Source organism: Loxodonta africana, chromosome 3 (assembly GCF_030014295.1).
Source record: "Loxodonta africana isolate mLoxAfr1 chromosome 3, mLoxAfr1.hap2, whole genome shotgun sequence".
In the NCBI taxonomy this organism is placed as follows: domain Eukaryota; kingdom Metazoa; phylum Chordata; class Mammalia; order Proboscidea; family Elephantidae; genus Loxodonta; species Loxodonta africana.
The window spans coordinates 12,069,208-12,084,801 of NC_087344.1; the positions used below are offsets into that span (position 1 = coordinate 12,069,208).

General features: G+C 55.6%; 1 protein-coding gene across 3 annotated transcripts in view; it reads left to right on the forward strand.

Moving 5' to 3' along the window:
* The first annotated feature begins 326 nt into the window (after positions 1–326).
* The window catches only part of EVI5L (ecotropic viral integration site 5 like), a 30,899-nt gene continuing 15,631 nt past the window's right edge, over positions 327–15,594 (forward strand). Inside the window, exons 1-3 of one of the 3 annotated variants that reach the window (XM_064280495.1) lie at positions 327–373; positions 13,657–13,839; positions 14,699–14,888. In XM_064280495.1, the coding sequence (XP_064136565.1) occupies positions 13,703–13,839; positions 14,699–14,888 (327 nt within the window). In that variant the 5' untranslated portion in view covers positions 327–373; positions 13,657–13,702. Of the gene's footprint in view, positions 374–1,182; positions 13,840–14,698; positions 14,889–15,594 lie in introns of those variants that run through there. The other 2 variants (XM_064280496.1, XM_064280497.1) reach the window with 2 other exon arrangements.

The window sequence follows — 15,594 nt, forward strand, 5'->3', positions numbered from 1 at the left end:
AGGCAAAGCCACCTGTCCGTCATTGTTTCCCTAATTTCAATTCGTTTCTCTCCTAAGAGGCGTCAAACTTCTGACCGTAGCCGGGGCCCTCCTCACGGAATGGCCACGAATTGGCCAGGCCCCCCGTCACTCCTGATGATGGGCGGAGCCAAGGGGCCTGGGTGTGGCGGATTGGCTGACCGGGCTCCGGGGGCGGGGCAGCGGCTCCTGTCAGCGGGTATAATGGCAGCGGCGGAGCCGGCGGCGGCCGCGGTCCCGGGGGGCGGCTGAGGGGGCCGGGCCCGGGCTGCGGGGCGAGCGGCGCGGCGGGGATCCGGCGGCTCGGCCCGGGACGGCGAGGCTCCGCACGGCGATGGCGGCGCGCTCGGCGCAGGTAAGGCGGCGTGGGCCGGGCCTCCCGGATGCCTTCTCAGGCCGGCGGCTCTGCGCTGCGGCCCGCAGGGGCCGGGCAAAACCGCGACTCGGGCCGCCCCACCCGGCCCTCCTGAGAGCCCGCGCTGGGAGTCCCGCACCCTCGTCCTCGGGCCCTGACCCCCGCCCACCCTCGTTCCCCATCGCTCCGCACCCCTTTCGAATCCCTCGGGACCACCCACCTCCCACTACGCCCCCCTTCCTGTGAAGGTCTTTCAGGCCCATGACCCCCGCCCACCCTCCCCCCTGACCCTCAGGACCCTTCCCCAGACCCTTCAAGCCTCCCCCTACCCCCACCCGGAGACCCGCCCACCCCCAAAAGGGCCCCGCTCTGCCCAGGACCCCCACACACCCTCTGTCCAGATCCCTCAAGACACCCCTGCAGAACCCTTGCCACACCATCCTCCCCTCACTGTACCATCCTCTGACCTGGACCAGACCTGCCCCCACCCCCAAGGAGGTGGCCTCAGGGCCTGCTCCCACCCTTCTGATCCCACAGGACCCCTCTCTAGTCTCTGGAAATCAGGAGTCCTGCCACAGGCCTCTCCTCAGCCTTTTGGCCCACCTCCTACTCCCAGCAACGGGAGGCTCAAGGGCACCCCCCAAATCCTCCTTCCATATCCTCCCAGCACACTCCAGTAACGTCACACACACCCCTGATCCTGACCCATCTTCCTAAAAACCTACCTTCACCTCATGCTCAGGACCACCCAACAGTCATTCAGGAACCACTCACCCACCCACCCACCCACATACACACACATACACACACACACACACACACACACACACACATATATCTGGGAGCCTCCAGTTCTACACAGAGAGATAGCCTTGAGCCCCAACTACTTATACTGACAGATACCCAGACCCCCAACACAGAGACACCAGGAGATGCCAACACGCATTCCAGAGTCCCACAGACACTTGGATCCTCCAGCATATACAAGAAACCCAGAATGTTCCACATAGATCCCCCACCGTACACAGACACACCACGCACACGCACACAGAGGACGACCCTCAGCACTTACACTGCCCTGGGTCCCACCTGACCAGACCCTCCCAGAGCTCCCAACAGGTCACAGTTCAAGCAGAGATTCAGAGACTGTAGGGGACTGGCCTGCTCCAGGTAACCAGCCTACCCAGCCACACCAGCCTCCCTGGACCAGACGCTGCACTGGTGCCCTGGAGGGTGGCAGGGACCCAGAATCTCCTAGTGCCCCGTGGGCACCAGCCCCTTTATCCATCTCAGCCTGATTTGCCTTCTTCAAAGGGAAGGAGACTCACTCCTCCTCCTACACCAAAGTGTCCCAAAAGGAACCACTGCCCGCCCCCTAATTTATGCCACCCTCTGTGGGGAGCTCAGACAGTGCCTGGCCCCGGTCCTGAAGTGTGACCAGACTGGTAGGACCAGCATCCTGACCCCATCACGCCTGCTGGCCTCAGCCTGCAGTGCCCGCGCCATGGTCGGGGCTGCTTCTTGCACTGACTCCTGTCGGCCCACTGGGTTCTTTCACCCACGATGGGTGTGCTTTGCCAAAATGAAACGGCTGCCTTCTATCCTGGCGTTTAGGACCTGTGGGCTGGGTTTGGCCTGCCAGAAGCAGGCATCTCTTTGTTAAGGAATATTTCCAGAAGGGAAAAATGTGCTGAAGAGGCTCGGGTGGAGCGTGAGTGTGGAGACTGCTCGGTGTTGTCCCTGGGCCGGGCTGTGACTGAGCTCAAGGACCTGTTATGCAGCCCCCCTCCCACTCATCCTTCCACCCCATGGTTCTCACCCTCTGGTCTGACCCGTGGATTCCCCTGGGCCTCTGTGGTCAACTGCGGGTGGTTTGGAAGGAATTGCAGATGGCTTGGCCCTGGCACACGGATGTAGCGAGACAGGAGAGGAGCAGCCAGGCCATTTGAGATGGTGTGCCTGCAACTACAGGGCTTAAGGAGGAGCCCCAGTTCCCATGAGTTGGACCCAAGATCAGCCCAGCCCGATAACCACTTGTCTGGGGCCCTTCCCATGACCCAGAAAGCCCCAGATTAAGAGGCCTGGGCTTTCTTGTGGATAGTCACCAGTGTATCCTAGGTAGCCCTGGACAAATCTCATCTTGGCTCAGTGCCTCAACTTCCCCACCTGGAAAATGAAACAGAAATCTTTGGCACAGTACTTTGACCCACTGAGGTTAGGATATGGCACTGAATGTTCTCTGGGCATTTTGTGGAAGGGAACAGTGGCCTCTGCCCGTGTAGTCACCTGTCTGTAGATTCTAACAGAGCCACTGGCCGCCTCAGCCCCCGGGTTATTATAGGATGATGCCTTACTGGATACCAGCCGCCACCTTGAAGTGGGACTGGTGGGATGAGGGGGAGAGATGGTCTGTTGTGGGACATGTGGCCTCACAGGGACCCCTGGGGGACTGAGGGGTAGGGGGCTGCTTGCTATCCATGCAGACACCCCACATAGACCCCTGACACCAAGTGAGGAGAGGTTTGCTCTGTGCACTTACTGAAGGTCATGTGGCACCCAGGAAGCAAACCTCACAGCCTCCCCAGGGTGGGACTCTGTGAGGACAGAGCCATGAGCTGTTTAGGAAAACACAAGAAGGCTCCTGAGTGAGCTGTAAACTATATCAGCATGGTCTTATGCTAGACTAGGGGCCCAGACCTACTATTTGTGTGCATTGGCAGGTGCAGGCATACAAGGGAGAGCAAGGACATCCATCCCTCACACAGGACACAAATGTGGGAAGCCCTGCCATGTACCAGGACTTGAGTCAGACAGGGGCTGGGCTTGGAGACATGTCAGATATGGTCCCTGCCCTGCATCTAAAGACTGTCTCCATATCACGAGTCGAGAGCTGAAGCCGGCAGCGTACACTGATCAGGCTCGGCCCTGGGCTCCATGCCAAGTGCCATTTATCTATTATCTCATTTAATCCTCACAACAACCTAGAGGCACCAGGAGCCCAGCTCATGCTTGCTCTTCCTACCTCGGCCTGCCACCTGCCAGGTGCACTTATGAGACAGAATTATGTAGTATGTGCTGCAGGAGCAGAGAAAAGGGCCCGGCGCATTCCTGGGGCTGGCAGAGAAAGTGTGTAGCAGGCAGGGGTGACGGATGGACTGATGGACAGGCCTGGGAGAGGAGATGCACTCACCAGGCAGGCACGGCAGGGAAGGGTCCTCGGTAGTGGAAGTTCCTGGAGAGAGGCCCAGGAAGCAGGAATAAGCGTAGTGCATTCAGAGAGGGGGCCTCCTCCTACAGGCCTCTGTGTCCCAAATACAATCCATGGGACACACACCGTGGCATGGGACACTCCCTGGCAAAAGGGTTCCGTAGTTAGAAGAATTTGGGAAAGGCTACACTTGCCACCCTCCTCAAGGACATTTGCAATACACGCACTCTAGAAGCCTAGCAGACAGATGGACGGACACTGGATGGACAGGCAGGAGGAGGAAGGTCAGTCAGGAGAATAGAGCAGGGCCAGAGCAGAGACTGTGGCTTCAGGGAGATTTCAAAGGCTCTGTTGGCACGGGTCACCTATGCCTTTCCTTCATTTTTCTGCATGCTAACTGTGATGTTGTGTGGGGTTATATGAGTGAGGCCTGTCCCCCACACTGGAGTCCCTGGGTTGTGCAAACTGTCAACAGTGCTCGGCTGCTAACCAAAAGTCACCTCGGAAGAAAGGCCTGCTGGTCTACTAGAAAAGTCAGCCATTGAAAACCCTATGGAGCGCAGTTCTGCTCTGACACATGGAGTTACATGAGTCAGAATTGACTTGACAGCAACTGATTAACTGGTCTGGTCCTCCACACCAGCCTTTGAGTCCTACCAGGGCGGGCGCATGCCTGTTTTGTTCCCAGGTGTGCCCCCAGCAAGGTCCCCGGGTGGTGCAAACAGATTGCACTCAACTCTTAACCTAAAGGTTGCCGGTTCCAACACACCCGATGGCACCACGGAAGAAAGAAACTGGCAATCTGCTTCCTGTAAGATGACAGCCAAGAAAACCCTCTGGAGCACAGGGTTACTCTGTAACACATGGGGTTGCCATGAGGGAGTTGACTCAACGGCAGTGGGTGACGGGTCCCCCTGGTGAGTACAAGGCACAAAGCAGGTGCTCCATAAGTACTTGTTGGGTTTTAGGAGCTGACAGTCTACACACTCACTTCTGAAAGAGGGCCTGGAGAATGGCCCTTCCACAAAAGGAGGTCTGACCTGTCTTCCTTGCCAAGCTCCCGAAGGCAGGGCTGACCCACCTCACCTCTTCCCCCAACCCCGGAAGGCTCTGCAGCTCACAGGACAGCAGGAAAGATACCATCTGGGCCTTGAAAAGCCGAGAACCTTTGCTGGGTGTCATTTATCTGATTCTTCTGTCCCTGGAAGAATTTATGAGGGCTTAGTTTTTTCCCAGAGTCCCTGGGTGGCGCAGACGACTAATGCACTGAGCTCCTAACTGAAAGGTTGACAGTTCAAGTCCACCCAGAGGCTCCTCGGAAGAAAGACCTCGTGATCTACTTCTGAGGAATCAGCCACTGAAAACCCTGTGGGGCACAGTTCCACTGTTCTGTTCTGACACACACAGGGTCACTGTGAGTCAGAGTCTACTCTCCGGCCATTGGTCTGTTTTTCTGTTTTTTCCCCTTTGTCATTCTCAGAGGCACTAAAGTATAGAGAAATGGATTTGCCAGGCACAAACGTGGTATGGTGGCAGAAAGCAAGCTGGTAAGGCTACAGGGTAGTAAACTTTTTTTTTTAGGTCGAAAGGAATTCCACAGGCTGTAACGGTCCACCTCTCGGATTTAGCCCGCAGGTGTTTGCTGGTGCTGCTGGTGCTATTATTACCAATAATGGTTATAATTTTATGGTGTTTAATCTTTAAACAAGGTCACCGCGTAAGGGGCGGGCCTGCTGAGGAGGGAAGATTTTTTTCATTCATTCCATAAATATTCATTGAATGTTGTTCTTATTAGCTGCTGTCAAGTTGGCGCCTACTCATGGTGACCTCATGCTCCCCAGAACGAAATGTTGCCCAGCCCTGCTCCATGTTTACAGTCGTTGGTGTGCTTGAGTCCATTGTGACAGCCACTGTGTATTTTGAGTGTCTTCCAGCCTAAGGAGTTCATCTGCCAGCACTATATTGGACAATATTCTGTTGTGATCCATAGAGTTTTCAATGGCTGATTTTTGGAAGTAGATTTCCAGGCCTTTCTTCCTAGTCTGTCTAGGTCTGGAAGCTCCGCTGAAACCTGTCCACCATGAGTGACTCTGCTGGTATTTGAAATACCGATGGCATAGCTTCCAGCATCACAGCAACACACAAGCCACCACAATACAAAGAACTGACAGATGAGTGGTGGCTTTAATTATTGAAATGATTCCAATTCATAGTGACCCCATAGGACAGAGTAGAACTGCCCCATAGGGTTTCCCAGGAGTGGCTGGTGGATTCGAACTGCTGACCTTTTGGTTAGCAGCCAGGCTCTTAACCACTGTGCCATTCCTGCTCCATGCGTGGTGGTAAAACTAGGTCCTGGGGACCCAGTAGTAGGCTAGGCACCCAGCCCCTGCAGAGGGGATTTACCATCCAGCAGGGAATAAATACCATGGCCCAGGCCTTATTTTAAGCACTTTGTAGGTCTTAGCTTATTTATTCCTCCCAAGAGGACCTGTGAGGCTGTCGTTAGCCGCTGTCGAGTGGGGCCCCCGACTCATGGCGACCCCATGCACGATGGAACAAAACTCTGCCCAGTCCTGTGCCATCCCCACAATCAGTTGCAGATCAGACCTGTGATCCATAGGGTTTTCATTGGTTGATTTTTGGAAAGAGATCACCAGGCCTTTCTTCCTAGTCTGTCTTAGTCTGGAAACTCCACTGAGACTAGTTCAGCATCACAGCAATATACAAGCCTCCACTGACAGATGGGTGGCAGCTGGGCATGCGGTGCCTTGACCAGGACTCAAACCTGAGCTCCTGCATGGAAGGTGCAAATTCTACCACTGAACCACCACTGTCGCTATTTTCAAAGGAAAAAACTGAAGCAAGAGGTCATACCTAAGATAGAAAGTGGCAGAGGAAGGATTTAAACCCAAGCCACCGGGGACCGAGAGATCTGGGATCAGCTACCCAGACTTCAGGAAAGCCATGAAGAAGTCACATCAACGTGGAGACATCGTGGAGCATTACAGAGCAGCAGCTAGACCAGGGGGCGAGAGGAAGGCAGTCAGGGACCTCTGAGTTCCAACTGTCAACGTTGTTATCCGAGGGGCAGCTTGCCTGTCAGTTGCCCACCTCTTGCCAAGGAAAAGAACCCGAGACTCTAGGCTGGGCCATTTCCTCAGTAGTCGGCAGAGCCAGCCAGGACCATAACCGTCTGTTGGCCCGCGCTGGTGTCTATCAGGCTGAGCAAAACTGAGGTCATGTGGTATCTATCAGGGCTTCAGATCCAGAACTGAGTCTGTGTCCTGGTGATTACTAGAGTCGAGGGATCAGAAACCAGGGGTAGAGGAGGTCACTTCCAACTCATGGTGACCTCGAGTGCTACAAAATAGAATTGCTCCGTGGGATTTTCTTAGCTGTAGTCTTTACAGAAGCAGATCACCAGGCTTTTCTTCCGTGGTGCCGCTGGGTGGGTTCAAACCACCAACCCTTTGATTACTAGTCAGTTCGTGCCACTCAGGGGCCTGGAAGGGTGGTATGCAATAGACATTAAGAGGAAACGTGGCGTCTTTTTTTTCCCCAGCCCCAAAAATACCAAGCTGTAAAACATGGCACCAACACACCCACTTGCTCACCCCACTGAAAAATTACGACTGTGGTTTACTGAGTGCCTACTGCCCTTGGCAGAGTCCCCGTGTGGTACAAATGGTTAACGTGCTCGGCTGCTAACCGAAAGGTTGGCAGTTTGAGTCCACCCAGAAGCACCGCAGAAGAAAGCCCTGGCAATCTCCTTCTGAAAAATCAGCCATTGAAAACCCTGTGGAGCACAATTGTACTCTGACACACACGTTGGGCCGCCACAAGTCAGAGTCGGCTTGGCGGCAACTGGTTTGGCTGCACACGGTGAATTCTGTGTCTTATTACGGAAGAAAAAGAATACGGAGAGCACGGTGGCGCAGCGGAATGATTTGGAACACAGGCCCTGGAGTCAGAGAGCCAAGTTCGAACCCTTGTTCCCTTACAGCCGAGCCGAAGGACTCGGTGAGCGACCTCCCTATGCTATGGCACTTCTCCTCTGACAGAGCTGTTGTTCACTTGTCAGCCTCCACCAGCCCAGAACCTTTTGTTTTGTTTTAATTTTTTAAATAGGCTTTATTTTATAGAACAGTTAGATTTACAGAAAAATTGCGAAGAGAGCACAGAGAGTTCCCATGTACTGGACACCCCATCTCCCCTGTTATTAACATCTTACATTAGGGTGGTGCGTTTGTTACAATTAACGAACTGGAATTGATACATCGTTAATCACTGAAGTTCATGCTTTATTCACATTTCCTTCCTCTTCCCCTAATGTCTCTTTTTCCGCCCAGGATCCTACGTCACATTTAGTATCATGTCTTTGTAGGTTCCTGCGGGCTGTGAATTTCTCAGACTTTCCTTGTGTTTGATGACCTTGACAGTTCTGGGGAGTACAGGTTAGGGATTTTGTAGAATGTCCCCAATCTTGGTTTGTCCGCTGTTTTTCTCAAGGTTAGAGGGGGAGGAAACCCACGGAGGTACACTGCCGTTTTCACACATCCTATCAAGGGTACATGCACTCGACATGACTTATCACTGATGATGCTGACCTTGATCACCTGGCTGAGCGGCACAGAAATTTTTGTCTTCATTCATTCAACATACGTTTATTGAACACCTACTGTATGCCAGATGCTGCATTGTTATTTTTGTTGTTAACTGCTGTTGAGTCAGCCCGTCACTCACGGCGACCTCATCTACCACGGAACCAAACGCTGTCTGATCCCACGCCATCCCCGTGATCAGTTACAGATTGAACCGTTGTGATCCGAAGGGTTTTCATGGGCAGATTTTTGAAAGGAAATTGCCAGGCCTTTCTTCCTACTCTGCCTTAGTCTGAAAGCTCCGCTGAAACCTGTTCAACCTCCTGGCAACACACAAGCCTCCGCTGACAGACAGGTGGCGGCTGTGCGTTAGGCACATTGGCTGAGAATCGAACCCAGGTCTTCCTCTTGGAAGGTGAGGCCCCACTGACCCACCACAACACCCTGAGGCTGCGTTACGGCTTGGAATGGAAAATTAAGAAGATAGGCCCTTAGCCTCAGAACTCTCACGACTCAGTAGGGCAGGTAAGAAGGCGTTTATGGAAGTAGTTGCCATATACTGTGCGCTGGGGTGGGGAGGAGGAGGGGAGGCGTTCCCAGGGAGAGATAAGGAGTGAGCCAGAATGGGGACGGGGCGTGGCAGGAAGGACTTCACAGGAAAAAAATGTTCAAGCCAGGTCTTGGCAGATGACTTCCCAGTCAGAGGGAAGTGCAGAGGCACAGGCAGGAGAAAGCTGGTGTGCCTGGAGGGCTCGGGGTGGGAGAAGGCGAGGCCGGTCGAGTTCTGTGTGTTGTGCCAAGGCGTTTGGGTTCCATCCCGCAATGGAGAACTGCTAAAAGGTTTGGGGCAAGTGAATCACATGGTTGTTATTGTAGTTAGCTGCTGTCGAGTGGACTCTGACTCCTGGCAACTCCACGTACGACACAGCACAGCGTTGCCCGTCCTGTGCCCTCCTTACGATCATCGGTACGCTTCAGCCCGTTGTTGCAGCCACTGTGTATTCGGAGTGCCTTCCAACCTAGGGCGCTCATCTTCCAGCACGATAACAGACATCTTCTGTGTCATCCATATGATTTTCGTTGGCTGATTTTCAGAAGTAGATTCCAGGCCTTTCTTCCTAGTCTGTCTTAGTCTGGCAGCTCTGCTGCAACCTGTCCACCGTGGGTGACCCTGCTGGTTGCCGTGGTGTTTCTTCCAGCATCACAGCAACATGCAAACCCTCACAGTAGGACGGACATGATTAGAGCTGCTTTCCTCTGTGGCTCTGGTGGCCCTGTGGACAGAACGTGGGAAGGGGCAGAGAGCCCAATGAGGACCGTGTTCCCTGGGCTCAGACTGGATGTGGGGAGGTGGGATTAAGACAGCAGCTTTGGGGCTGGAGAGGAGAGGTCAGGAGGGAGGGAGATTTGGGTGGTGGACTTTACAGACTCTGGAACGCGAGAGGAAATAGGGTGACACCCAGGTCTCTGGCCTGAGTGGGTAGGTGGAGGGTGGCACCACAGACCGAGAGAGGCCTCCCATCCCTTTAGCCTGGCTCAGCTTCATGAGCTGCGGACCACCCTGGGGAGGTATGGTGGGAGGCGGGGCCAATAGGGACAGAATTACGTGGCTCACTGCCCACTCTGCAGGAGCCAGGACCCCCCAGGCAGGGTCTGGGGCAGGCCGTGGAAGTGGGGGGCTGAGGTGGAGCAGAATCGAAGGGATGAAGTTGAGAAAGTTGAGTGGCTCAGAGGACAGACCCGAAGGCCGAGGCATGGCATCGCAGAGGCTGGTAGCCCCTAGGCACTCAGGGGGCCTGTCTTGCCTTTGCGCCTCTGTGCCCATCCAGCAAGGGTGGATGAGTGGCCACATGCCCTTGCCACCACATTCCACTCCACATCCCACACCCAGGACAGTGACTGGCCCAGGAAAGCTCTCAGGAAACGGCTGGAATGAACAACTGAGTCAGCGGGAGTTGTGCCCCTCTGGAGTGGGAGGAGGCCTGCTGACAGGCTGGGGCAGCAGTGCCTCCACCCCACACCAGCTGGGTGCCCAGGGGTGAGGCCTGGTCAGTGCAGGAAGTCTGTGTGTGTGTGTGTGTATGAGTGCAGGAGTGAGCGTGTGAATGTGGGGGTGAGTGTGGGAGTGAGTGAGTGTGTGGGTGAGAGTGTGTGAGTGAGGGTGTGGGTGAGAGTGTGTGAGTGAGGGTGTGAGTGAGAGTGTGAGTGAGGGTGTGGGTGAGGGTGTGTGAGTGAGGGTGAGAGTGTGTGAGTGAGGGTGTGGGTGAGAGTGTGGGTGAGGGTGTGTGAGTGAGGGTGTTGTGAGAGTGTGCGAGTGAGGGTGTGGGTGAGAGTGTGTGTGGGTGAGAGTGTGAGCGAGGGTGTGGGTGAGAGTGAGTGAGGGTGTGGGTGAGAGTGTGTGTGGGTGAGAGTGTGAGGGTGTGGGTGAGAGTGTGTGAGTGAGGGTGTGGGTGAGAGTATGTGGGTGAGAGTGAGGGTGTGAGTGAGGGTGTGGGTGAGAGTGAGGGTGTGGGTGAGAGTGAGGGTGTGGGTGAGTGTGTGAGTGTGTGGGTGAGAGAGTGTGAGTGAGAATGTGTGGGTAAGAGTGTGAGAGTGTGAATGAGAGTGGGTGAGTGTGTAGGTGAGAGTGTGAGTGTGTGGGTGAGTGGGTGAGTGTGGGTGAGAATGGGTGAGTGTGAGTGTGTGGGTGAATGTGTGGATGAGTGTGAGAGTGAGTGGGTGAGAGTGTGTGAGTGTGTGAATGGGAGTGTGTGGCTGAGTGTGTGTGTGTATAAATGCATGTGAGAGTGTATGAGTGTGCATATGTGTATGGGTGTGAGTGTATGTGTGTGAGAGTATGAGTGTGTAGGTGAAAGTGTGAGTGTGTGAGTATGTGAGTGCATGTGAGCAAGTGTATAACTATGTGTATGCATGTGCATGTGAGAGTATCAGTGTGTTATGAGTGAGGGTATATAACATGCATGTATGTGAGTGTACGTGTGTGAGTGGGCATGTGAGTGTGCAAATGTGAGTGTGCATGTGAGTGTATGAGTGTGTGTGGGTGAATCTGAGTGAGAGTCTGTAAGTGAGTGTGAGGGTGTGTGAGTGCATGTGAGAGTGAGTGTACGTGCAAATATGTGTGTAAGAATACACATGTGTCTGAGTATGTGTGTGAGTGCATGTGCGTGCATGTGTGTGAGCGTATATGAGTGTGTGAGTGTGCATGTGTTGGAGAGAATATGGGTGTGTGTGTGAGTTGCGTGTGAGTATGTGATTGCATTCTGTGTGAGTGAGCATATGAGAGTGCGTGTGAACGTGTGTGTGTCCGTGTGTGCCTGTGCATCAGAAGGGTGGTTTCCAGGGCTGAGCAGTGTTTGGAGCACGCCGGGCTTAGTTGGAAGCAAGCTCCTGAAGGACCAGGAGGTTCCTGCATCTCAGACTGCAAATTCCAGGCCTGTGTATTTCATACTCTTTATTTCCTCAATGAAATATACATTCATATGTGGTAAAGAGCAGAACAAACTCTGCTAGTAGATGGCCCTGGTTTTTTCAGAGACCCAGAGCAGACCCATTCTTGCAGGTTCTTTGCTGGAGAGAGGGAGGGGCTGGCTACTCCAGGGCTGGGTCCCCACTGCTGCACAGCCACATGTGGTCTCCCTCTGAGCTCCTCCTGCTCCCCAAATTCAGCTGTGGTCCTGAGTCTCCATCCTCACCTCCACCACCCCTTTCCCACCCTGCTAACCCTGAAGTTTGAGCATCCACGCTCCCTGCTCGGGGAGATTCTTCCAATACAACACTTCTCATCCACAGCCCCCGTCTCTGCCCTGGCTGACTGCAGACTTTGACTCTGCAGAAGGCCCCAGAGCGGCCCCCCACGCCCCTCTTTCAGGAATGATTAACTCCTAGTTAGGCGGCACACAGCAGCTTGATCTCAGGGTGGGTGGTCCCTGGTCAGCTGGCCAGTGGAAAGAGAAGTTTCCTGGCTCTGCTGACAGCTGCTGCCTGAGAGTTCGTTCAACTCACCAAAAGCCAGGGCCGTTGGTGCCCAACAGACCAGGGAGCCCTCGTGGGCCAGAGGTAGAACCAGTGGCACTGGGGAACCATGGGTGCTGGGGAGGGAGGGCTCTGGGCTCCCATGGGGTAAAAGAAGAATGGTGACCTCCCCCCACCCCCACCATGGCAGGGCTACACAGGGGAAGGAGGGCTGGAATGGGCCTGGTGACCAGGGTGGAGTCTAGCTGGCCAGAGCCCTCAGGTATCAGTCGGGACTGAGCGCTGGCTGTGAGAATGTGCCCAGTGGCCAGAGGGTGGCCAGGCAGGTGTGAGGTGCCCTGCTGTCATCCTGTCACTGCCCCCCTACCTGCTGGAAGACCAGATGCCACCTCCCCAGGGTGCCCAGAGCAGGTGGAACTCCTGGTACAGAGAGTGCAGAGAAGGGGCAAGCAGGACAGCATCCAGAGTCGGGGTAGGGAGCAGGTTTGTCTTCCTGCCATCACGACACAGGACTGAGCAGAAGGAGCACTGTCCCCGACCCTGCCTCCCTGCCCATAGCCATTCCTGTTCCCTAGAACCTCCTGCCAAGGTCATGCCAGCCTCCACGGGTGACCCCACACAGGGCAGGGCAGAACCCGGGCACTGTCCTGAGCGTGTGATGTGCAGTTCGGTACTTGACTTTCACAGCCGCCCCCAAGGGGGTTCTGTATAAGCCTCACTCTGTACACTCTGAGAAGCAAAGCAACCAGCCCAAGGTCACACAGCTTCAGAAACAGGTCCACGTGAGCCAGAGCCTGGGCTTCTCACCCCGCGCTGACCTGCCTCCCTCGAGGCTGGCAGACAGTGAGAGGGCTGTGTCCACACCAGGGGGAAGACAGGCCAAGGAGCTCGGGTCACTGACCCGAGCCCGCACTCACCCCACAAGCTCCAGGGCTCAGATTCCCAGCATTCCACTGTGTCCCTGGTTTCCCAGCGAAGGGGAGACAGTGCTTCCGGTTCTTGGCAGCACCAGACAATTAACAGCAGAGAATAATTGCTTTGGCAGTGCCAGCAGCCCACTTTGGCTGATGAGATGGGGAAGGTCAGATGCTGATGCTAGGTATCAAAACCGACCGGCTGCAGTGGGGACAGGGACCAAGGCTATCAGGAAGGGTCACAAGAGCTACACACCACGCATGCCCAGCAGGGTCCTGGGGCCCCCGAGGGACAGGGAGCCTCCTCTTTGGCCCTGCTGAAGACTTGGGATGCCAAGTGGAACTTGGCCCCGGGACAGCAGGGTTGCTCGGGTCCTGGCCTTGGTCCTCCTGCCTCCATCCAGGCATCTGGCCTGACGACACAAGCAAAGAGGTGGCCAGAGTCCGGGCAGGAAGGGGTCGGTACTGTAGTCAGTTTGGCTAGGGGTGCACAGAGTGAGTGGACTGGATCTGGGAAGCCCCCGAGGTAGCAGGACAGGGCAGGTGCCCCGCTCAGTGCTGACCCCTTGTGTCTCCGGCCCCCAGACAGAGCTGTGACACGGCCCCCTCGCAGCTGACGACCCTGCCTGCCATGGCGAGCCCCACGCTGAGCCCCGACTCCTCGTCGCATGAGGCCCTGTCGGCCCCCACCTGCTCCCCCACTTCTGACTCCGAGAATCTCAGCCCCGATGAGCTGGAGCTACTGGCCAAACTTGAAGAGCAGAACCGGTGAGTTGGGGCCTGGGGCGCATCTTGGGCCCCACCCACAAGCTCCTGGGTGCCCCTTCATCTCGGAGCTGGGCCAGACCCCTGCCAGGCAGTCACAGCTACCACTAGCTGTTTAATGAGGGACGTTCTATCCTCCTGCCAACCCCGAGTAACCAGTCCCACCGTTCAGATGAAGAGACTGAGGTTCCGAGAGGTTGAATGGAACTGGCCATCATATATGCACTTGCTGCTAACCAAAAGGTTGGTAGTTTGAGTCCACCTAGAGGCACCCAGAAGAAAGGCGTGGCAATCTACTTCCAAAAAATCAGCTACTGAAAACCTTATGCAGTACAGTTCTACTCTGACACACAGGGGTCGCCAAGAGTCACAGTCAACTCCATGGCCACTGGTTTCGTTTTTTATTGGGAGGAAGAGGCTAAAGCCTCAGCCTCCAGGGGGACTTTCCACATTCCTCTCAGGCTCTGCCCCTTGCTAACTGTGCGCCCTCCATCGGTCGTTCACCCTGTCTGTGCCTCATCTGTAAAGTGTGAGTCATCACAAAACCCAGCCCACCAGTTTGGTAGGACAGTCAAAGGAGCTGTTACACATGGTGCTCAGCCCAGAGCCCGGCACAGAACAGGAACAGACAAAAACAGAAGCTGTTTCGGGTGACAGATGAGAAAATCACAGCTCAGAGAGGTTAGGTGACTGGCCAAGGTCACACAGCAGAAGCTACCAGCCCCTCAGCAGAAGTGACGTGGACCCGACCCATGGCACCTCTGAAACCCCAGCTGGAGGCACTAGGCTCCCTAGTGGCAACCTGGACCCCAGGAGTGTGGCCTAGCCCCCCCACCCACCTCCAACGGCCCTTCCCACCCAGGCTCCTGGAAGCAGACTCCAAGTCCATGCGCTCCATGAACGGCTCCCGGCGGAACAGTGGCTCCTCACTGGTGTCCAGCTCCTCGGCCTCCTCTAACCTGAGCCACCTGGAAGAGGACACGTGGATCCTGTGGGGCCGCATCGCCAACGAGTGGGAGGAGTGGCGGCGCAGGAAGGAGAAGTTGCTCAAGGTGGCGGGAGCAGCCTGGCGGATGGGTGGGCAGGCGGGTGGGCAGCATGGGCAGTGCTGACATGGTTACTGGGCCACCGCAAGGCACCAGGCCCCACACCAGGCAGACCGTAGTGAGAAGCACCAGGAAGGTGAGGCAGGGCCTGTCAGGGGCCCCAGCTGGGCACAAGGCAGGGTGGAGGGGTGCAGGTACTTCCTGGTTGTCTCACATGGAACCCTGGGTGGTACAAACAGTTAAGGTGCTCAGCTACTAACCAAAATGTTGAAGGTTCGAGTCCACCCAGAGGTGCCTCGGAAGAAAGGCCTGGTGACCTACTTCTGAAAACTCAGCCACTGAAAACCCTGTGGAGCACAGTTCTGCTCTGACACACATGGGGTCGCCACGAGGCAGAGCCGACTCAAGAGCAGCTGGTTTTATTGCCAGAGCAAGGGGTGGGGAGAGAGTGGACGGGGCGTGGGGGCTTCGTAGGCAAGCGGCTGAGCGCCGAGTTCCACATCTCAGGGACGCACGCATTTCTGCTTCTGGGTTCCAGGAAGGACTGGGGGCAGCACATTAAGGACTGTGGACTCTTTATCTGCAGCATGCTGGCACAGACAAGCTCAGTGCCAGGAGCACCTCGGGGGCCCGCTACATCTCAGGGTGGCTGGGGTGGCGGTGTGGAGGCCGGCCTGGGGCAGGGTCCAGCCCAGCCTCCCGCTGCCTGCCC